We start from the raw sequence: 24755 nt of genomic DNA, 5'->3' as shown, positions 1-24755 counted from the left end.
AAATGGGATACAAGTTTTGGCATACTCTCTCTCTCTCTCCCCCCCCCCCCCTTTCCCTCAACAGCTGCTTGTTAGCTCTGGCTATGAAGGAAGGCTGAGGGATAACACACATATACACATACATACACAGAGAGGAGAGCATGTGGGGCTTCAAATGAGGAGGCAATCTCTCTCTCTCTTCCTCTCCCCTCCCCCCCCCCCCCCCCCCCCCCCGCAGGTCTCCCTTGTCTCAGCAGCTGTTTGTTAGCTCTGGCTGTGAGGGAAGGCTGAGGGATAAAACACACACACACACAAAGGAGAGTATGTGTGGGGACTCAAACAGGGAGCTGTTTAAAGATCCCTGGCTATGTAGCAAGGGTGGGCACTTCTTTTAGGAACTTTATAAGAAGTATTAACTTATTGCCCCATATAAAAGTTGACCCATGATTTTGGAGTCCATTTTGGGGCATAAATTTCTCAATATATAGTTGAGTATATACAGTAATCTCAAAAATGTAGGTTTCTATAGTTTGTCTTTCCCTGGAAGGTAAGCATACTTCATCCTATGTTAATTTGCATTAAAATATTAGATTATGGGGTGATTTTCCAATTTTTTTCTGTCTTATTTTGACTCAATCTGTTATCCTTGCCTAGATAGAAGTGTGATAGCCTATATGCAGTATATAATGTTTTAATTTTTCCTCCAAAATTTAATTATAAGGAAGTATTTGCAGGCTATTAGTTTGATTCCGGAGATCAGGGTTTGATTCCCAGCTCAGCCATGAAACCCACAGGGTGACCTTGGGCAAACCCCCTCTGAACAAATCTTGCCAAGAAAACCCCATAATAGGTTCTTAGGGTTGCCATAAGTTGGAAACGACTTGGAAACGACTTGAAGGCACATAACAACAATAACATTTGTTAATGAGAACTATTAAAAATGCTGGTCATGACCTATAAATCTCTATATGGCTTGAGTCCAGGCTATGTAACAGTGTATCACCTTGTATGAGCCTGCTTGGACTCTAATGTCCTTAGGAGAGGCCCTTATTTCAATCCCTCCAAGCATGGTTGGTGGGTGCTGCTATACGTTGGAGCTCCCTCCTATGGGAGGCTAGAATGGCTTTCTTCTTTTCATCCTTCCATTGGCAGCTGAAGACAGGCTGTTAAGAAAGGATTTTTAAGTGGGTTCTGTATTGTTTTAAATTTTACTGTTTTAACTGTTTTTATCCTCTTCATGTGCATATTTTAAATTGTTTACATAGTGTTAATATTCTAACTTTATTTTAATGTTGACTTTGAAAAGTTTTTCACTGTATTGCAATCATTTTAATTTGAAAGTTGCTTTCCTTTCTCTGGCAGAAAGGTCTGGTATAAATAAAGTTAACGAGAATGATAATAATATGGTAAATATATTTTTGGAGATGTTCTGGGAGTTTCCAAAGCTGTTTGTGATGCAGCATGTAGATTTAAATTTCCATCAAATATTCCATGGAACATGCCATAGTTCCTTGACAGGAATAAGAAATGCTTTAAATATATTTTAATCTTTAGAAGAGAGGTACACATTTAGAAGAATCTTTAGAAGAGGAATATACATTTTAAGAAACACAGTGATTACTGTTAAACGAGAGGGCACTGTATTATGGCTCTCAATTTAGGTTGGCAATTTATGTTAGCAGGCTCATGGACACTGTGTATGTATATAAACATGCACTTTTAAGTGATACAACAGTAAGCAAACAGGAAGATACCTCTAAAGTGTTAAGATGCTTGTTTAAGAAATATAAAGAAAGTGAATTTATCCTAAATTATATGTGCGGAAGGTTTTGAAGAGAGTACATTTTAAAAAACACTTCAGTGTACTAGAATATGATAATATTATACAATTTCCTTTCTAGGTATCAGCGGGGTTTCCGATCTTTAGCTGCAAATCTGCAGTTTTCCACTGATGGCTCTTGTGCACAGAAAACAGATGATTCAGTTGCTGTCAAGAAAGAGGAGGAAGAGGAAGAGGAATATGATATTCCAGGAGAGGTTGAAAATGTTGTAGGTGTGTCCAATGCAAAGAGGAAGCAATGAAATTTCTGATGCCACAGTCATTGTGATTTGTGAGCATAGGTTTTGCATGTGCATCTATTTCTTCCTTATTTATTCTGGGAAGCAAGGACACAAATAATTTCTGTTCATTGTTGTAGGAAAAATATTACTATAATTCTATTAGATGCTTTTGATACTTGCTACCCTCTCCTTCCGCCATCCCTAATAATGAATGGTGGAGTTCCTAGTTTTTTTTTTCTTTTTTCAGCCTGAAAGTTTTGGTAACATTATAAGTTTTGTACTGCAAGAGATTTTAAGCCCAACATGTATATATATTTGAAAATGCTTATGTTAATATAATGGCATCATCTAAATTGGACCTTTTTTGTTGAAAACGGGAACAGTCAGGCTTTTGAATCTTTTTGAGTTTTAAAACTGGTGTAAGATGTTTGTCTATATATAACTACAGCTGTCCTCGGTGCAGCTGTGCTATCAAAAACTTTATACATGCATAAAAACATTCAAAATGGGTTACAGATGTAATGTGTATTGTCCTCAAACGAGTTCCTCTGGAGTCATTCTCTGAAGGTCCAGGGGTAAATGTAGTTGACATGCTTTGAAGGCTTTAATTGTCTTCTCATGCTCTGTAGCTTTCAGCACTGAATCTTCTCAGAGCACTTTGCTTCTGTAGAAAACAAATCTACTGTTAACCTGTTTATGGTTGAGATGGACCTATGGCCTGATAACATACCGCAGATACATGTATAGATGAATCATGCTGTTTAAAAACAATAAAACAACGCAGGGAAAATAGTCCTCTAGCTCGTTCAAGTACGCTTTGCAGTAGTATCCATGCAGGCCCATATTAAAATAAAGTATCATAGGAAGATATTTCATATTTATTCAGTTAAGTACAAGTTACAGTCCGTTACTCAAACTGATAATTGATCCATTGCTTAATGTTAAATATCAAGTGCAAATTAGCCATTGGATATTTAATTCCTAGTTAGGTAGCTCAGGCACAGAATAGGTCTTTCAGATACTTCATTTACAAAGTATGGGTGAAGAATCGACCACTGCCCTTGATTGAACCACTAGTGTGCCCTTGAATGAGCTAATGTTGATCTCTATGCTCAAATAATTTATCCAAATTGATGGTCAACTAATTCTTGCCCTAGCAAGCTTGAACAGTTTGTCTTTTGTTGTGTGGAAGGTGTGACTGTTTGGTTTTGCCCATGACATTAGTCTGAGTTTTGTTGCAAGTGGCTTCTTACCTTCCTGAACTGTTTAGAATGTTCTTTCATTATACATTTTTTCTCCATTTGGATATCCTACATATCCTATAAATCTAACTGGGATTTAAAATAAATATTTTTACAGAACAATTACTGATTGGATTGAAAGACAAGGACACAATTGTCAGATGGTCTGCAGCAAAAGGGTAGGTGTCCTCAAATCAAATAGACTTTCTCTTTGTAAATATAAAATATAACTGTGTAGCTAGAGCTTGAAGCCATTGAATTGACTGGTTTTGTCAGATTAACGTGAAATTCAGCACTAGTTCTATCTTTATTTTCCTCTTCTGTAGGCTCCTTGATCCACATTTTTAAAGATATTTTTCTGGACTATTTTATTTTGAAACATTGAGGAGCAATCACATTGGGTTGCTGATTCCAAGGGCACCATTATTTTAGTTGTTTCATGACCTATGTCTGTGGGTCTTTAAAGGGAAATGATTCAAGTTGATGCTGGTACAATAGTACCCTTGTTAAGTAGGACAAGAGCTCTAGAATGAGGAAATGGTTCTGAAAGTGGAGAGATCCCCAAATGTGGTCTTGAAGCTTTGGTACAGAATCTTTCTACACTGAGTGTCATGACTGAGTCTCTCGTTTTCTTTCTGCAATGAGTCTCCAGAACAAGCACTGGGTGACTTAAACTGAAGAGCAGTTATAGACTTCAGAACAAAGAATAGAAAGGGCTCTTTGTGGCTGGACTCAAGATGGCATAGAACAATGGGATCAGTAGTGTGATTCTAGGGAATCAAAGGAGACCTCAAGGATGTTCCTTGCTACTTTGACTAAGTGAAAGCTAGCTAACTAAATATTACAAAAGCCACACATATGGGAGACCAATGGAGGAATGCAGAACAAAACATGTCTATGGCATCCATATGGTGCTTTTATCACCTGTCTTGGGGTGGGCATGTTTAAGATGTAAATCCTATTTCTTCCAAAAGCTCATGGGTTGTCTGACTGAGGAAAGGACTTGGTAGTTAGGAAGGTATTTGAATTTATATTATTTTATTTTATTTTATTTATTTCATGCTGCCTTTCTCCCAGAAAGGAACCCAAGATGTTCCCTTTCTTATCTGGTGTTCCATTGTGGACCACTCCTTTTAATATAATCAGGAGTGGAACTCAGCTCCACCTGGAGCTCTTCTTGCTGTTACCCTCCAAGCCTCTAGCTCTTTCTTTCTTTCTTTCTGAGATCAACTTGGATTCTTGAGCCATAGTGCCTTGGTGACAAAATATTTTTGAAAACCCAAACTATATGTTTAAAACAAACCATGATAGGTGAACAGTGGACCTCTCTGTAAAATATTGGAAAAGGGAGCACCAGGAAAGGAAACTATAGTATCTTTTGTTCCAAAGAGAAACATGAACAACATGATAATGCCTTTTTATATCAAGAGAAATAGCTATTGAAAGGGCCACTGGATAAACCATGACAAGGTGTCTAAGAGATAGGAAAAGCTCCCCAGTTTTTGCTCCCATTTTGGAACTACCCACTATCATCACTGGGTGACCAAACGAGAAGTAAAAACAGTGAGGCACCCTCCTTCATTCCTGGATATACAGTAGTTCCAGCTAAGGGCTCCATCAGAGTGCAATTGTTTATTTATGCCAATTAAGCAGATTGTACAGATACAGAACACTCTTTGAATTACAAAAAAATATTAAAATTGGCTAGATAGTTTGAATAATTGCAGATAATATTAGACCTGACTTTTGAAATAGCTGATAGTTAGTTTTGGTGGCATCACTACTATTACCAGGTTCACTGAAAAATGTGACCTCTGATATGCATTGCTGAATCTGAGTTTTATGAATTATGGTTGCTTTTTTTCAGGATTGGCAGACTGACTGGAAGGTTACCGAAAGAGTTGGCTGATGAAGTGGTTGGATCTGTGTTAGAATGCTTCAGGTAATTCTTTATATTATACAGGGTGCCCGCACCATATGTGGCTTTTGGCTTATGCTGAAGCCACCGGTAATAGAAAGATTGGTGTGTGTGCGCTGTGAGCACAAGCCCCATTGTATTCAGTGGGGCTCGAGCATATGCGTTTTTTGGTTTACACCGGGGGGGGGAGCAGAAATGATCCCCCATGTAAGGTAAGGGCCCACTGTATAGAAACAATCTTTAGTTCACATGCAGGCTTTAGTGGAAATATACCCAGCACTAGTATACAGTTTTTTTAAAAAAAACAAACAAATAATTTTTTTTTTGGAGAGAGAGAAAAAAAGTTGAACCTAAAATTTAAAACTCCATAAAGCAATGAAATGCCATCCGTTCATTTCTAATCCTACCAATAGTTGTTTGAGAGTAAACCCCAATGAATAATATAGGAGTAGCTTTTTAGTGATGTCAGTTGAAAATTATCAATAGAATTTGGAAAGCAGTCTATCCACCATCTTGAAGGAGAGTGGCAAGCCAAGCTCCAACAGGCCTTGCCTGAAAAGAAGAAGAGCCCTCCTTCTATCCACCATCTTGAAGGAGAGAGCGGCAAACCAGCTCCAACAGGCCTCCAAGGGAGAGCAGATCTGCTGGACTTTTCCCCTTCCCGACTGCTATTCCCTTCTCCTTTTGTGTCTGTCTTTTTTAGATTGTAAGCCTGAGGGCAGGGAAATGTCTAATTAACAAATTGTAAGCTGCTCTGATAGCCTTGGCTGAAGAGCAGGATATACATAAAATATGTATGTATATAATTTGGGCATTTCAACTAGTGAAGACTATCATAGAGAAAGAAAAAAATACTGGAAAGGGGAACAAAACAATGGCTGAAGTACTTCCCAACAAGAAAAGGCTAAAAATGCTGCGTATAAAATTCTTTGTGGTTTGGAGATAGTGGCTAGAGAAATTTCTACTGCTTATCATACAGTACTTGAAGTTGGGGATGACTGAAACTTAAAGCTAATAAAAAAGTATATTATCAAGATGTCTAATGGCTAGTGGTAGAAGCAGTGGTAGCAATTTCAAGAACTGGTCTGTCAGTGGCTGTTAGCCATAAAATTAAATGGACTCTGTAATAGCCTGCCCCTGGTTACTAACTAACAAACATATAGCAAGGAGAAAGCATCTGTCTGGTCACTAACAGATTTTCAACAAGATAGATGCTTGATGTTATCTAGCCAGATTTTTCTTATGACTGATTTTGTTCTCACTAGCCCTAGGGATATTGTAGCACACTTATCTCTAAAAAACTCAGCCTTCCAAGACTGCATTTATTGGACTATCATAGTTTTTGCCTTTTTATTGGAATTAATCTTCACTGTCACTATGATGTTAGAATAAACAGAAAGATAAGCTAACTGAATAGGTGTTGTTACCTTTGTTTTATCAGTACTTCCTAGCTCATATGAGGCATTAAATGAATATTTGGTATTAGGGAGAATAACATTGAGAACGATACAGTAGTGATATGTTAATTACTAACACAGACACAAATTCAGGTGGTGAATCTCTTGATGAAAGTACCGTATATACTCGACTATAAGTCGAGAAATTTATGCCTCAAAATTGCCCCTGAAATCTTGGGTAGACTTATATAAGGGCCAATACATCAATAGTGCTTAGAAGGGTCCTAAAGCAAGCAAGCCTGATGCCCCAATCTCCATTGAACACCAATTCCTTCTTCCCCCAGTCCGTTTTGCAAGCCTTTGCTTCCTATCGGAAAAACTCCCCATTTAAAAGCACTTGCATCTCTCTTTGTTCCATTCTGCAAGCCTTTGCTTCCTCTCAGAAAAACTCCCCATTTAAATCCACTTACTTACCTCTTGCTCCATTTTGCAAGACTTGGCTTCCCATGGAAAAACTTCTCCATTTCAATTCACTTGCTTATTTCTCTGCTCCATTTTGCAAGACCTGGCTTCCCATGGAAAACATCCCTATTTAAATCCACTATTTTGCAAGACCTTGCATCTATGGAAAAAAACTCCATTTAAAACCACCTTTCCAGTCCGTTTTGCAAGATCTTCCTTCCTATGGAAACAACTCTCCATTTAAATCCACTTGCTTCCCTTCTCAATCTAACGTTAAAACCTCTCCTCCAGCACCTGGGAATCGGTTGGGAGAGGTCCAGAGAAGGAGAAGGAGGGAGGGAAGTGGTATTTCCCCCTTTCCATCCTTCCTTATAGCCCCCTACGTTTTACCCTCGATGTATACATGAGGTTGACTTGTACATGAGTATGTATGGTATGTTTTGTTAATATATATCACAAAATAAATTATATATATATGTAGAGAGAGAGAGGGAGAGAGATCAGTATATTACTGGTGGCTCACCTGTTCCTCTTAAGTTCAATGTGTGTAAACTATTTCATAAATCAGATGAAAACAATATTTTATCTAGATTTCATTCTCTAGATGGAAGAATAAAGATTTGTGATGGTTGGTGAACTGTGTTTTCTATTTGTTACCATTTACAAATGTAGAATTTTATGTTGTCATTTTTCCACCCCCCTCCCTCAATTTTGGGTAGAACAAGTATATCAATGGCCAGTTTTGGATTATCATATTTTAACTAATAAAGACAAGAAGTGCATGGTCTTTTTGCCTGCATATACAGCATCTTTTCTCCTTATTTTACAGTGCAAACAATCAAAACAGCAAGTGTCTAACTCAGTGCTCTCCAAACTTTTTAGTGCCACTGCCCCCCTTTATTCTTGTGACCACCCTAGCACACCCTAATGCATATTCCTTAATATTAGGTCTACTGTTTGTGCAGGAGCCAGCCAGCCAGTGGCATCTAACTCAGTCACATGCAGTTGTCACTGTGCCCTCCTTCACCTCAGCCTGTCATGTGTGAATACAGCAGTGGCAGCACCTCAGGCCTGCTCTTCCCTATCACCAGTGGTGGCCTTAAAGCAAAAGGAAGGTTGGCTAGCCAGCTTCTTGGTTGCTGCTCCCAAGGCGACTGAATGCAAGGGGAACAGTGACCAAGATGCCTCTTGCTCACACTGACCTGCAGCAGTTGAGAGGCTTCTCAGTTGCTGCTCAACTGGGTGCTTGGTTGCTGGTCCCAAGGTGATTGGATGAGAAGGAGAAGCTTCTCTCTGGTGAGGAAAGATTCACAATGTGAGATAGGCAAAGGACACTTTTCCAGAATCAAGCTCGGATAATCCTACCCCCCCCCCAAATTGTTTATTCTGCTACTTCTTTTCTGTCCAATTAAAGAAAGCAGAAGCATCAGTGCAATTCTAACCTACCAGTGAATTCCTGACAGAACTCTCAAAGCTTGAGTCTCAAATGTGCCAGCTCCTTTTTGCCACCACTTCACCCCTGCTGCCATGTGCTCTAATCCCTACCATGGTCCTAAAGGCTGCTGATTCCTCTTGTCGTTCTCATGCACCAATACATTGATTGAAGCCTGCCCTTTCACCTCCCCCTGCTGCTTCGTTTTCTCTCATCACCTCCGGACCTTTCCATTGCCCCCAGGAAGACATACCACCCACTTTGGGAATCAGTGATCTTAACTATGCATTAACACTTTGTCAGAATTGGGAAACTATGATTATCATGCATATTAAACCATGATTTGAAGTTTGTTCAGTAGCCTGGCCTGCTGCAAAGCTGGTAATTATATTTTCCTAGTTCAGACCAAAATGCACTTACTGCTAATTAGGAGATTTCTCGTTTTATTGTGAAGGCAGTGAAAAGGACTGTTGGCTTTGGCATATCTTGGGATGATGATGGTGATAACGACAAGCCAAGAAACAATACAATCCTTTCAACTAAACTGCTGAGCAAGGCCCGGTCCAGACAGGCCTATAGGGAGCCCTTGTCATTTGCTAGGGCTTAGCTGAGGGCGCTGCGCCCACACGTGCCTCAACCCTAGCACATGACGAGGCTGTCAAAATGGCGGCGCCCTGTACAGATGGGCGCTGCCATTTTGACGCGATGGACGCCTAGCGTCTGCATGTTGTGGCGCCATAATGATGTCATGAATGCGCCATTGGCACATAGCGGTGTCATTATGGCGCCGCAAAAAGAACCCGCTTTTTGTAGGTTCTTTTTTCTCTGCGAGGGAGCCGCGCGGTTTGTCCGCTGCGGCTTCCTCGTGGAGCAAACCAGGGCACCGGCAGACCGCCCTTTTTGGGTGCTCTGTACCAGACCTAAGTTTTCCTTTCTGACTTGACCTATATTTTCCATTTATTTTGTACTTTGTATTATTAAGGGTTGTAGTCAATATTAGTTTGCGTCACTAATCTTTGTCTCAATCCACATTGAAGTTTGTATAATGCCTATATTACTTTTCTGTTTAAAAGGCTGTTTTTTAATAATATAATATTTTCTTTCCTTTTCTTTTAAATACAGTATAAGTCTATAATAAAAGTTGGAAAACTTTGGTAGGGATGAGAAACCAAGGGGTACCTAAGTTGGCCCATGGTTGGGAATCTCTAGCATTTTGGATGGTGGCCTTATTATTATTATTATTTATTAACCTTTATTTATAAAGCACTGTAAATTTACACGGCTCTGTACATACAATCTTTTTAATTGGACGGTTCCAATTAAAAACTTATGATTGGCATCCCTTCCTATCAATAGGCTTTGGGTCAATCTGAACTTGATTTTTGTGCTCTGCCATTGCACAGTAACACAGCATAGCAGAAAGCTTGTTTTTGACAAACACAGTGACACACAGAACCCTGAAATGTGAGCTTCAATGCATTATCTTCCTCTCTTTTCTAAAATTATAGTTTTCATGAAACGGACAGTGCTTGGCATGGTGGATGTTTGGCTCTAGCTGAATTAGGAAGAAGGGGATTGCTTCTACCTTCCCGGCTCCCTGATGGTAAGTATCTCTTTGACTGGGTTTCATCTATTTTTTTTTTTTCATACTTAATATTGTTACATATTTTCTGGTGGTAAATATCTCTTTGACTTGGTTCCATATTTTTTTTTCTTACTTAATATTGTTACATATTTTACTGTTACATAATGATAGCAAAAATGAAGTATTAGGAAGATGTGCACATAATAATAAACTATAATGCATGAGGAATCCTGGATTATTGTGCCTGAGCAATGTATTGATGCCTGCTATTCAGTTGCTCCTGCTGCAAGCAAGAATAGCTAAAGAAACCACAGACTTTGAATATGTGGTTCACTTCTTTTAATAAGTGAGCCACAGAACTCTAACTTGTCTGTAAGTTGGGAAACAGAACCTAGAGTTTTATGGTTCACACATATAACAAAAAAGCAAACCAAGGCAGAAGATCTGTGATTTGTTTAAACACTTCTGCTTCCAGAAAGAGCCAAGTGGGAGTTACTAAGCAGCTGAAACACTGACTTACCATTATGTGCAAATTTCTTTGTTGAATGCTGGAGTGGCTTCCGTATATACTCGACTATAAGTCAGTATCATGTCAAGGGCAAGTTTTGGGGCCAAAATTATGGATTCTGATATGACCCGTGGATAAGTCGATAAGTCTTTATTTATTTGTAAGGTATTATTTTGATATTGTTTGAATTGTGTTGTATTATATTGTACTCCTCTATTGTTGTAACCTGCCCGGATTCCATGTGATTGGGCGGGATATAAATAAATTTGTATTATTATTATTATTATTATTATTATTATTATTATTATTATTATATTAAAACTTATGAGCATGTAACAAAGGATCTAAATGATGAAGCAGAGGAAAACAATGCCAAAGAACTTACAGAATTCCAGCAGGCATAACTGTTTGCGCTCATACTAAATGGATGGATAAGAGAGTTGAGGGAGTTAAGTGCTTCCAGAACAGATAATATTCTTGCCTTTCACCAGGGGTTAGTTCCTGTATTTTAATAAGAGTTAAAGTACAATACTTACATTGACCCGTGGATAAGTCGACCAAGGTTTTTTGGGTCAATTTTTTGACTTAAATTTCTAGACTTATACATGAGTATATACAGTAATAAGCAGAATCCAATTCAGGAAAAATATGAGATGCTTCTGTGAGAGGCTTATAACTAGGTAAAGAATGAAACAAAGGAGAACTGTGCCAAAGAAGTTACAAAATTCCAGCAGACATAACTGTTGGAAGATTTTTGCATTCTCTTTCCCCCTCCTTAGATAGATAGGGATTTCCTGCATGCATACACTCTTCTCTCATTCAAACTAACCATGTGACTTAGGTTACTCCCCCTTTGGGACTAACAGACTTTCTCCAAAAATTTTCCACAGAACTGCATGTTTTCCATCTTCCTCCTCTTTCAACTTTCTTTGGAAAGATGGTGGGATAAAGATTTCTTTCTACCTGAACTATTCACTAGCTAGATTAGGATATAGCTTTTTTTTTTTTTTTTTGGTAAATATAGATTGAAGCCATTAGTAAACTTTTCTTTTGAACTACAAGCTATGTGTTCGTTGTTTTTGAGTCAGTCTTGGTTCTTAGGGAAGCATAGGGCCCGAACAGACAGACCAAAATAAAGCTGCTTCAGGTCACCTTGGAGGTATGTTCTTTAAATGATGCCTGCGTCCTAAGAGGTCGGATGCCATGCCAAAGCCATGCTCCAGTCCTTTGACACAGCCTCTGGCCTCTTAAGATGCGTGTGTCATTTAAACATCATAGCATGTAATTTTCACTTGTAAAAAGTGTAAAACATGGTGTAAAACTTGGGCATTAAGTGATTATCTGTTCAAATATGAATTTTCTTGTAATTTATCTGAGTCTCTTCTCTTAATACCAATGTTAGGTATGTATTTGTTTGGGAAAATGTGGCTGCACCTAGAATTCTACACCTGGAAATTTTATTTTACCCTTTTTTGACTTCTTATTCCTGAGGTGCAATGGACACTTTCCTTTTTTTGGCTTGCTTATGACTTATTCTTTGACTGATTTTCATTGCATATTTTAAATTACAGTTGTTTATAGATCTGGTTAGGGCTGTCTGTGTTATTAGTGTCGTTCACTTCTTTAGTGTATGACTTCCATGGAAGTGTGTCTCAATTTGTAGTTTAATTCTCCCATCTGAGTCCATCTGCAAAATTTTTCTCCCTAAAGTTACTATTTACATAGGGATGGAAGCCACCATTGCTGAAGTACAAGTGCTGAGGATTTTGTATGGATCTCATCATTCCCTGAGGTTTTCATCTTTTCCTACATTTTTGTATCTACTCAGTTTTCGGTAATACTGTTGGTGATTTTGAACAGAGACTTACATGCTGCTTTCAATATTGATATTTTAATGCTTATTTTAAATTATTCTATACATATATACAAAATGTATTATTTGAGTGCCAGTTCGTATATAACTAACGAGGTCCATTCATGTAAGTGAGTGCAGGATCAACAGACTGGGAGGGAACCTTGATAGACTCCAAGGTTGATAGAGAAAAACAAAAAAAAGAGCCCTGTGTGGACTGAGGGTGTCCTGTGGCCATACAATGCAGAGTGTTGCATGGGTAATCAAACTAGGATGGGTAAGAGAATGGAATAGCCATACTTTCCATTCTTCAAAAAGATGTGACATGCTGATGGGAACATTGAAGAGGATTCCAGACAGCAACATTGTTTGCAGTGCCCACTTATGATTTTAATATTTCTGGGGAACATCTTACAGATGAGGATACCTTACTGTGTGTCTCCCAGAAACCTCTTTGCTCATGTCAACTTTTTTGAGATAGGCTCATGTTTCACATTTTTCTGAATTTTGAAGTGCAGCTACAGCTCAAGAGGTACAAAAATGTATTTACAAATTACAGGGCGTCCACATCATATGCGGGCGCAACATATGCGGCTTTCAGCATATGCTGACAGCTGAATGGGAAGAAGTGGTGCCACACGCTGGAAAGACTAATGGCGTGCACACTGCCGCGAGCACGAACCCATTACTTTTAATGGGTCTTGAATATACACAGAATTTCCCTTACACGGGTGTGTGTGTGTGTCCGGAACAGATTCCCCACGTAAGCAAAGGGACCACTGTAGTATTTTAGGATAAAATACATATAGTGTATTCAAAATGCATACAAATAGATGAAATTCACTTACAAATGTGGATTTTGTGAGAAAACATCTTTTAAATGTCTTTAAATAAGAATATATGTATTAATTTTTGTAGATATTTTAAATTGAAATATTGTACAGTAATGTGGAAGCAGGATGAAATAAATTAGACAGATACAAAATTGATAAGGACCAAAAATACACTGCTCTGTCTGTTCCCAGGTAAAGCTTAAATAATACCACTAAAGTTTAAATTAGATTTATGAACTTGTAGCTTTTGAAGGAATATTGTTGGTAGATAATTGTACATAGAACAAATTCAAAACATTTAAAAAGTTGTTCTTGTTTTTTTGATAATTTATTTTGGATTTTGTTTCTCCATGCAAGACACATAATAAAACCAAAGCAATATAAACACTTCTATTTTTGCCATAATAATTAATTTTTTCCAAGTATAATACATTGCATGTAGAAATTAAAAAAAATTATAATATTTATAAAATAGAAATAGGAAATGACTTTCAGCAGTTTAACAAAATATTCTTTTGTTTCCCCAGCCACAAAGCCTGACATACTATTATTATAATGCTTACAATTTAATATGGATGTAAAGTATAGAAATAACACCTTCACCAGTGGTGTTCTTTCTCTTGTGAATTAAAAAAAATAACCCCTTGATTTGGAATTTTTGCAGATACTGGATGTCCAGGGATGCAGTTTATGAAGCATGAAAGCATTTTTGCATGAACATCTGGCATTTGAACCTTCTTTCAAAAACCCAACCTTAAGACCTGATTTAGCTTAATGTAAACATTTTAAGCTGTGGTTTACATTATCCTTTTGCACAAAGAATGTGTAAAGGATTTTTGGCTGCACTTAGACAACAATTCAATTGCAATGCTATGACGTCAGCAATATACCTGTAACTGTAACATTCTAAGTGGGTTTTTTTGTGATGTGGCATACCAATGTGCTAATGCAGCTTCATGCATTGTATTGAGAATAATTTATTATAGAACTGCAGAAAATCAAGCCATCACAATTATTTAGGTTGACAATGTTGAGCCCATTTCATGTCAAGTTTAGATTTGGATTAATTTAAGACATAAAAAGTTTTCATTGTGCCATTTGACTATGGATCAAAAACATGCAAATCTGTACGTAACAAGGATTTGAGTGGAATGAGCAAAGATATGATATGAGTGTTCCCAGTGCGTATTTTCAATCAGAATGCAATAACTATTAAGCTGTAAAAGGCAAGTGGAAGTTTTCAGGCTTCAATAAATGGCGAAGAAATCAAGAAAAAAAATGGAAACAAAAACTGTAATAAAGTAAAAAGATATGAGAACAAAATAAGCCAAAGAGATGAGATGGCACTCATCTCACGAATAAAATATTGGTGCTATTAGAGATTACACTTTTGGTAATAAAAATGAATGTAAAAACCATTATGACATAGTGCATTTAGAAAAATGTACCATCTGTTTCTGTTTAATGTTCACTCTGTAGTCTGAATATATTTGTGTTATTTTCAAACATAAATATATAATTAAAGACAGTACATATTTACATAGTACAATCTGAATAGATCAGAGGAGTCCACCAGACTGAATGCTGGGAATTGGTGCTGAAAGGTTTGTGCTTTTGGGAGAGAACATGCTTGAGAACTGCTCTTCTATGTGATAGTGCATTAGCAAGTGAAACATCATGAAACTCTGGTTCTCTTTCTCAGGGTGAACACCCTACTGCACTCATTTGCTCTTACTCTTTTTGTTCCTTGCTGCAGTTTTGTTGCTTCTCTTTGATTGGTCCTTTTTTGTCCTTTTGTTTTTTGACTGCAGTGATTGTCCTGGATGTCAGATGGTTCAGGAGCAGAATCTGTATACTGAGAATTGTTGTCCTGATTACTTTTCTCTGCCGTCTCCATTTGGAGTTTACTAGGACTATAGGCAGCTAGCTGACACAGAGCAACAGCTGCAGTTTGTTTCTGCTCATCACAGCTGTCAATTGTCCTGAGTTCCTGAACCTCTTTCCCCTGCATTATGTTAAGAGGCTTATCAAAAGAGCTTCTATCTGTGTGATTTGCTGAGTTGCATACTTTTGCTCCCGAACTGGTTTCTTCAGCTTTTACAGGTTCACTGTATTCTGCTTCATGTGATGAACTCTCTAATTTTATATTACACTTGTCTTTTACTGAGAGATTTAGAGGCATTTCCTGAAGTTCCATGAAGTTCTGATTTTCCATCTGTAGAGTGTTTTTGTACATATGTTCGTGAATTATATTAGCATCTGGCTTTTTGGAAAGATTAAGTGGTGCTATCCCTGTGTCGTCATCAGAACTGGACAAAGGGTCTTCTTTACCATCACTTGCATGATGTATATTTTCATTTTCACTAGTGACATCACTGTTGGAAGGAAAAAGGAAAAAAAAGGAAAAAATATTATTTAATTAGACAAAACAAATAGGAGTATTATGGCTTAAATATGATGGTATTATAAATAGGAAAATTTGAGGTAGGCCTGTAGGATACAGTGGGCCCTTAGTATCCACTGGGGTTTGGTTCCAGGACCCCCCCCCCCATGGAAACCAAAATCTGTGGATGCTCAGGTCCCATAGATACAATGGAGAGTAAAATGGTGTCCCTTTTATAAAATGGCAAAATCAAAGTTTGTTTTTTGTAATATATGTGTGTGTGTGTGTGCGTGCGCGCGCGCATATTGGGGGGAGGCAACTGTAGAATCATAGAATCTTAGATTTGGAAGGGACCACAAAGCCCATCTGTATATGTACAAATTCATTAATGCTAATATGAAATAAATTTATCAATGCCTAATGTTTTCGTTTGCTTGTCAGAGAGCTGGGTTTAAATCCTTACAGAGGCACGGAGCACTCTATAATTTTTGCTAAATTGTCATGATGAGATTGTTGTGATGATAAAAAAATATAGTAGCTTATATTGATTACTGGAAAGCGTATTGTAAATTAGGTTACTGATAATTTAAGGGCTATGGTTACATATGATAGTCTGCATTGCTTGTTCTATGTAGTGCAATATGCATTGTTATTGGTTGTGCATAACATTAGTAACACATCAACTTTGGGGGCCTTTTGTAGAAATGGGTGCTAGAAATGTTTAAACATAAAATAATTATTACTTTTTATTGGGAGATGGGCAGGGGATTATCTTCTGTTCTTTCTAAAACATTATACATGGATTCAGATATGGGTAGCCCACCCTATCTTCCAGTTGCAGAGAAGTTAACTGACTGACATGACTAATGTCATCTACAAAGGTCCTGCTTTTTCTGTCAGAGGTGCAGTTGCTGGGAAATAAGTCCTGGCCATTTTTGTTGTAGCTTCCATTCTCTAGGATCCCCCTTCTGTGTAATATTGATTTCAATACTAAGCTTATTGGTATTTCAGGAATTAATACAAACTGATATTTGCCATATTTAAGATGGGATTGCTTTTCTTCACTCAAGTGGCTGGCTACTTTACACTATTTCAGCTTGGACTTTAAATCATATTAATAAGTTGCTTAAGATAATAAAAGAATTAATAATATTAATTTTGTTACATGGTACTTTGTGTGCCCTTCTGGACAGAAAAAAATGACAGGTAAAAATGAATTAAAAACAGCTCTATTCCTGAACATTTGACAGTCAGGCCAATTTATTTGGACATAACTTCATTTAATTTGATGGGATATACTTCTAAATAAATTTGCAGAGGAATAGGCTGTAAATCAGATAGCTAAATGCAGACTGAAATGGAGATGACAACAGAAAAAATAACATAAAATACTATATTAAAGATAGTGTTTATATAGTATAAATTAATGAAGCAAAGCACCATTTTGCCCATCCTATTTCCCAGGTATGTCCATATTTATTTCTTCCCTACACATATTTGATTCAGTCTTGGTTCACTTTCTATAAATTTAGAACCTTCCTGTTCAGATATAAACCCTACTGAGTTCAATGGGATACATTGCCAGATAAGTGTATATTGCAGGGGTGGAGATCAATTGACCTTCCTCCCTCTTTGGCCCTGTCACCTTCTTGGCAACTAGTGTGCCTAACTGTGCTTCCATGTTGGTCTCCTTGCCTATTATAGAAGCCAAGAGAGCTGCCATAGCAGTGATAAAATGTGTGTGTGCGTGTGTGCGCATGCATAGTGGAGATATGAAAGATAATAGATTTGACCCTGACTACTTCTTTTATGCTATACCTTGTTTGATTAACCCAAGAGAAGCCCCTCCAAATAATTCCTGAAATAACCAGAAGGTCAGTCCTAGTGCAAACAGTCAGACAAACAAGCACTACAGTAAGCAAACGAACCACCTCTTTTACTCTGCCTACCAAGGCTTTAATGTTAAAAAGGGTTTTGTGAAAAGCAACCTTGTTTTAGAAAATCACAACCCCTTTTTACGTGATTCTTCCCATAGAAAGTAGTGGGGAAAGAAATTACCGGTAGCTGGAGAGGGATGCACGATACCCACACCTGGCACTTGAAATTGTAGCCCTAATCATGTGTTTACTTCCTAAAAGCTTTGTGTTTTACCACTTCGACATGTAATGAAATCTTGCCCTTGGGAGTCCCTGTGTGATGTATCCTAAGGGCATGTTTGCTTTTTCTGTAAAATTTTGAAAACATAGCTGAGAAAGATTGTTGCTTTTACCTTCTGGGTGAGTTTCCTCTGGCTTCCTTTGATAGAGGAAGGGAAGATTGGTCTGTAGCTTTCCTCACAGGTCTGAATGCTGTAAAACTTTCATCAGGTTGATCATACTTGTTAATATTAAGAGCAGATGACCTGCTGGAAAGATCAAAGAGACCTTCACAACTGCTGTGGGTTGTCTGAGTGAAGTTTGTTGGGCTGGGTCTGCCTGGGGATCCTGTGGCTGCACTGCCAGCACGAGGGCTCATTTTAGCATTTTCTCTCTCATTTTGGTCCTCTTTGGAATGGCCTTTGGCATTCTCCATAGGGATTTCTTTTTCATAGTCAGCTGCTTTTCTGTGAGTATTTACTGAATGTAGTGTGGCTGGACTCGAAGAAGCCGGATACAGTAGAGTTGTTTCTTCCATTAAATGAGAACTTGCAATGTGTGGTAGCCTATAAAATGCTGATTCTGTTGGTCTACAAAATCCATATGGTACTGGTGGATTAGAATGATACTGCTGGAATAAGCGGTAGTGTTCATATGTTGCTGGATTTATTGGTTTAGAAAGTGGTCCAGGATGAGGAAGAAAATGTCTTTGATCTTGAGAACTGTAGACAGAGAGCACTGAACTTTCACACTCATGAGAGTTTCCTGGGAGGAAGTAAGGTGCATAGATAGCCAAGCCATGTTCATATAATGAAGATGAATATTCAGGAATGATGGGCTGCATATAAGATGGAATGGAATTGAAGCCTTTTGCAGGTGGAATTTTATTAGTAAAATCTGGCGCAATAAGTGTGGAACCTGTTTTCCATGGGTTGGTTGGAGCATGAAATGCTGACTTCATATGGTAAGAAGAGGTTTTGGTTGACTCAGAAAAAGATGGCAATTGAGATATATCATTATTGTCTTTACTGCGTCGGTGTTCTACTGGGACAAAAGCAGAAGGTCTTACAATGCCTTCAAGACCAGGCTGCATGTTGGCCATATTGTCTTCTTCATTACCGATCAGAGTTAATTCCTTCTGAACTGGTGTTTTTTGTCCATTTACCAATTTATTTGTTGCTTGGTTTTGAACTTCTATGTTTTCCTTGGCATCATCTTTAGCAAAAGGGTATTGGGATTTAGCGTCAAGATTTAAGAGGGATTTAGAGGACATTGGTTTTGTTTCAGATTCTGCTTGATTGATCTGCTTTGGTTCTAAGGAATTTGATTTTGAACATTTGATAATCCGATCCTGTTCAGACACTAAAGTAATTGAATTTTTGCACAGCCCATACTTCATGTGGTTAAAAAGATGTGATTTCTCGTTACAGGTGAAAGGACACTGAAAGCACTTATATTTAAATGGTTTTCCTGGAGGTCTTGGGATATAATGAGGTTTTTTTGGCTTACGCTCTTTGAGGAGGCTCATCTTTCTTTATTGATCAGGTTTATGATTTTCCTTTCACCAGTTTGTAAAAGGTGGTTTTATTTAGTATAAATTGAATATATGTTTTCCAACCTTCCTTTTAATTTGTACAAGAGATTCTCAAAAGATTTGATTTGAAGCCAGTTCTGGAAGGCATCTGGAGAAAACAGCACTTGCCATAGGATACTGCAATGGAAAAATTAATGTTAGACATACTGGAATCTAAAAACTGAAAAGAAGATGCCTATTATTTCAAATAGCTGGTCATTTTTTCCTTTCTTTTCCTTTCTTTTTTTTGCAAGAGAAAAGCCTTGATGTTTTCTAGACTACAGAAGCCACCATCCTATTTCCAACAGCTTTTAAGAAACTAGTAAGCAGAGCATGATTGTGGTACCTACTCCCTGCTGTATGTCTCTCCCACCTATTATTTCAGGTATACTGCCTTTGAACATGAAGTTTTCATTTAGTTGCCCTGTTTGGCAGCCATTAATTAGACCTGATTTGTGGATTTGTCTAACCCCCTTTCAAAAAGCCATTATCACATTTGTGGCAGCCATAAATTTATACACAAACATTACAATATCGGCAGACATTCTCCAATTTTTACTCCCTATTCTATTATTTCCCCAAATAGTATTCACCCTTCTCTCTCCTGCAGCACATTTAATGGACAGTTTTCAAAATTTCTTTTCTAGGTAAGTCATAGCTAATTAAGGAAGACCATATTGGTTAATATGTAAAGCTGAGTTTTTTTTCCCAATATGCATCACTTATGCTTATAATAAATCTAATTTCCCATTTTATTAGACATTTGCCCCCTCAGCAGTGTTCTTCACAATTTGCTTTCACTTCACTACTCTTGAATAGCTTGGTGTCATCAACAAACTCAACTGATTCACTGCTCATCCCTTAATTCACAAATTACGAGCATGAGAAAATGAACCTAAGACAGAAGAATTGGTCAAGCCTTCATAAACATGAATACCCTAAGGAAAAGCGCCTCTGTCTGCATAGAGCCCTAATTAACTGACCTGAAGTTCAAGGGTGTTGACTACCTGAAATTCCTGTTGAATTAATTAAAGAGAACTTGTTCAAACAACAGTGGAGGAGCATCCACTTGGGATGTAACTGGATAAAGATGAAAGCAGAGGGAGAGGGAGGTGTAGATGGATGAGACAAAAAGGAGAGAAGGTAGGGCCTAGTTACAGAAGGAGAAGCTTGAGCAGAATCCAGTCTAGCCAGTTGGGGAAAGAGGAAGAGATTCCTTGCTGGGGAGAAGTAGGGTGGAGTGGAATTGAGTCCATCCTGCAGAGCTGACCTAACTGCTAGAGAGCAAACAAGCTTTTTGAGAAGCCTAAGCAAATATTTAAGTATTAACCAGTGTGAATACCTTGCAACACCCCGTAACAAGCCAGATATTAAGGGCTTAAAATGGTATCCTCCTGCCAGTTGGTTGGTTATTTCAGCATATTGCTATTTAAATGATATTGTACTTTGTTATATAGTTAGTTTAGTATGTTACCAGACTAGCAGGTATGAATCTGAGTCAAACATCTTCTATTGATTTATAGGAGAATGATCTGCTTGCTTTCTCTTAGAAAATAAGACAAGTGGATACTTTTAATACAGGCTGGTGATTTTCTCGGTAGATAAGTCAGATGGGCTTGTATTGACTTGTTCCATTGTTTGCTGATTCTGAAGGCGTGAGAATCTCTCAGAGTCATGTTCTCATGATTTTATAGGATGTGTTATGGCAAAGATCTAAAAACTGATGATTTCATCATGAACTGTAAGCACCATTATCAAAATGATGACTGTTGCAAAACCATGTACTGTATCTGAGTTACCCGAAACTACAGTAATATTACTTGTTAATTTAACAGGGAATTCTGATGGCTTTTTTAAAAAGTGTTTTGCCTACTCCTTTTCAAATTATAAATCTTAAAAACTCAACATTTTTACTGTTAAAATTGGGAATGGTTTGATAGTAATGGTCAAAAACAACAGATTCATGGTATCTTAAAAGAAATTTAATTTAATGAGATTTTCCTGGATTTACTAAGGAACTGTATATGTCTAAGGCTGTCTGCTACTTTGCCAGATTTTTTACTTTAGACAACCGACACTCCTGCTTATTTACAAGTAATTTTAAAGAGCTGAGATTTTGTTTAAAATATCTAAACAGACATTGTGTATGTGTGTGTTATCATTTTTCTTTAAACTTTCATTTTATGGATTTTTATGGCTGCATATAGAAGCAGAAAGAGACATATTTTCTTCTGTAAAGCAGAACTTTACAGAACTCCGATGCTCAAGATAGATTTGTGCCTTTCTCTTAATGGAGTCCTATGAACATTTCCTGATGTTTGAAAAATACAAAGTTCCAGTACCACCTCCTCCCTGCCATATTGGGTCCATATCTTTGGATCCAAAACACTGAATTACATGACAAAGAAGATTAAATAAAACAGTAATCAAACTTTAGTTTCTTGTCTTCATGGTATATTTACTTGGAGTAGTTCTAAATACTCACACATTTATTTGGATAGTAGAATTAGAACTAATAAATAGCAAAGCTAATAATAAACAAACCAGTTTTCAAAAATGCATTTTGAGTTTTGGATAATGATGGTTAACCAAAGAAAAATACTTAGTATGTTCAACCCATATCTGTTGTACTGTTGTCCTGGCTTGTTAGCCTTGTACAAATTATATTTCAATTTTTTGTTGTCACAACAAACTGTAGCCTAGTTTTACCAAGTTGGTACATATCAACAGTTTGAATCTATATTTTTATACACAGACGTAATAGAAAGGAAGCACTTTTTATTGCTTGATTACATTTTTATTCAGCTTTTTATGTACAGGGTACATTATTGCTTTATATACTGGTGCTAAATAACATTTTAAGGGGTTAATATTTGCACTGTAGGATTTCATCATTAATTCTTAAGGAACAGAAAAATAAATTATTGATCCAAATTTCTTTGCTTAACTATATATCAATTAATTTAAGATCAAATAAAAATCAACACTGGAATTTTCTGTGCCTCAATTCATATAATTATGATTGTTCATTTTAGATGAAAACTACCCTCCTGGTAGCTCAGTACACCAGTTTGTATAGAAATACTTTTCATCCAGCAAAATACACAGCAGTTAAGAAAAGCACAGACTGGGCACAAAGTAATAGTACAATCCTACACAAATTTATTCAGAAGTACATCCCATGTGCTATATTTTAACTGTAGATGCATGAAACAGTTGTGTTAACTGTTTTAAAACTGGGGATGCTATTATGTTTTGCTAGGAAAGTTTTACTGTAAAAAGCATATTAATAATAATAATAATAAACTTTATTTGTATACCGCTTTTCTGTGGACAATCAAAGCGGTTTCCAGTATCCCATTAACAATACATAACACATCATGACTCTGCTTCTCTCCCCTCAAAATATTGTCATTTTGCAGTGCAAAGCAACATGAATGGAAAATGTACAGTTAGGAACTTCTGGATAAAGTATGTTCTCTACTCACTGCTAATACCTTCACTCTGTTTGATGAAATTGGTCTTTTTTACATGCCTCTATAAGGTCACATATCTGCTTCTCTACTTTTAAAAATTCAAAACTGGCAGATTTCAATTTTTTCTTGTGAATGTTCTAATATGACGATGGACTTTTAATTTTTTTAAAGGGCAGGCAAAGATATAATCATCTTGCTTACTACAACATAGCTATAAATGGCTACGCAACCATTTTTAAGAACATTAATACGCACACACTCAGCTGCTATTGCAGCATTCTTTTTGGTGATATTGATCTGGCTGACGAGCCCTCATTAGGGTGGAGCATTTAGAAGGGCATGCTGTGATTAAAATATTGTGATGTGGCATTATTGCATAACGTAAGATCATGCCATTGTCACCTACCTACCATTTTGCAAGAACAGGACTTCTGGATTTTATTCCAGGGCTCCTCCCTTCTGAACTTTTAATCTTTGAAACTAAAATATATGCTCTTATGAAAATAGAAATGTATGCTTGATAAAAGATGCAGATAAAGTGAATAAAAGTACAGATTGTGTAGTGGTTGAAATAGCCTATTGAGGGAGGGGTATTAAGATTCACAAATGTGGCAAACATTAGGTCCCAACTTTTCTAACAATAAGAATGAATTCTTTTTAGAAAGTAGCTTGACACCATTTTCAGTTGAGATAGTTGTCTGTTTACTCATTTTTGAAAGTCTAATATAAAAGTGTATTTTTATAAAAGTTACTCCCCCCCCCACGCTTTCCCATATGTAAAATATGCTTTTTATTTTGAGGATGTATTTAAGAAAATTAAAATAATAGAATGCTGTTCTGAGCTTGAATCAAAAGTAATGAAGTGTCCTGTCGTACCTTAAATAATAAGAGATTTATTATGATGTGTACTTTCATAGGCTACAGCCTGTTTCAGCAGGTGGAATGGGCTGTAGTCCATGGAAGTTTGTGCCACAGTACGTTTCTTAGAAGTCAACGTGTGACAGGACTGTTTGTGTTTTTTACTGCAACAGAGTAATCTGGTTTACCCTCTGAGACACAGCAAAATTAAGAAATCTAAGGAAAGTTATGGTTTCTCATTTGCATCTTTAAAGCAGGTCAAACCTCAGTGGAATAGAATATACTGTAATTTTAAAAAGGAAGCTAAAATAAACACTGAGAACAATCAGTTCTCAGTATGTTTTTCAGTCTAAATATTGCCATATCAGTGCTTCAAACGTGAACAAATCACTGCACTCAACAAGATGTTTTTCAATAGATTAAGTTTGTATTCTCTTTCTTAAATATCAAAAGCTTCTGAAGGAATGCACCTGTGCCTAGAGGAGGAGTTGTCTTTCCTTTCAAGGAAAATGTAAAGGCAGCCAAACAAATACAGGTAACTACCATTCCCTCTGTTAATTGATTGCTTTTTTCAGATATTGGTTGCTGATTTAAAATCCCACTTACCTGAGAATTGAGGAGGAGAGGTCCAGTTGTTCAGGGTTGTTAAACTGTTGCTGTCAGTGCTGAGGGAGAAGTACCTGTCCGCTGCTTGATTAAGTGAAACTGAAGGAGGTTGTTTCAATGGGAGGGACTTAAAAGTGTAGGAGTTGAGCCCTGAGGCTGTAGAGATGCACCTGATATTACTTCAGCCTGAAGCTACAGTTCATGTGTTTCCATCTACTGCTTTCATTTGATGTTACCTCAGCATCTGAGCTATCAAGCAGAACACTTGTTGTGTTTGTGCCCTCTAACAAGCAAGTTTTTGTTTCTCCCACTAAGTTAATAATCTCCTGTCACAGGGAATGGAACACAGTACAGACATGTTTCTCAGTTTAGGATTTTTTAAATCATTTCTCAGCAAGAGGCAGATCGTAATGAAGACTTTAAATGGTCATTAAACAGTAGAAGAAATTACAGGCT

At 37.2% G+C, this 24755-nt stretch overlaps 2 protein-coding genes across 8 annotated transcripts in view; one reads left to right on the top strand and one right to left on the bottom strand.

Annotated features, from left to right (window-relative positions):
- Positions 1-24755, top strand: part of TBCD (tubulin folding cofactor D) — a 172133-nt gene that overhangs the window by 36237 nt on the left and 111141 nt on the right. For all 7 annotated transcript variants that reach the window (XM_042448420.1, XM_042448419.1, XM_042448421.1 and 4 more), the window contains 4 exons: positions 1881-2032; positions 3400-3460; positions 5149-5223; positions 9999-10093. In XM_042448420.1, coding sequence (XP_042304354.1) covers positions 1881-2032; positions 3400-3460; positions 5149-5223; positions 9999-10093 — 383 coding nt within the window. The remainder of the gene's footprint in view (positions 1-1880; positions 2033-3399; positions 3461-5148; positions 5224-9998; positions 10094-24755) is intronic.
- ZNF750 (zinc finger protein 750) lies at positions 13585-24473 on the bottom strand. Its single transcript, XM_042448422.1, has 3 exons — positions 24300-24473; positions 17921-19497; positions 13585-15643 (listed from the first exon to the last, which is right to left on the bottom strand). The coding sequence occupies exons 2-3, from the start codon at positions 19312-19314 to the stop codon at positions 14944-14946; spliced, it is 2094 nt and encodes a 697-aa protein (XP_042304356.1). The 5' UTR covers positions 19315-19497; positions 24300-24473; the 3' UTR covers positions 13585-14943.

Source organism: Sceloporus undulatus, chromosome 2 (genome assembly GCF_019175285.1).
Source record: "Sceloporus undulatus isolate JIND9_A2432 ecotype Alabama chromosome 2, SceUnd_v1.1, whole genome shotgun sequence".
In the NCBI taxonomy this organism is placed as follows: domain Eukaryota; kingdom Metazoa; phylum Chordata; class Lepidosauria; order Squamata; family Phrynosomatidae; genus Sceloporus; species Sceloporus undulatus.
This window is presented reverse-complemented; position numbering and strand designations above follow the sequence as displayed.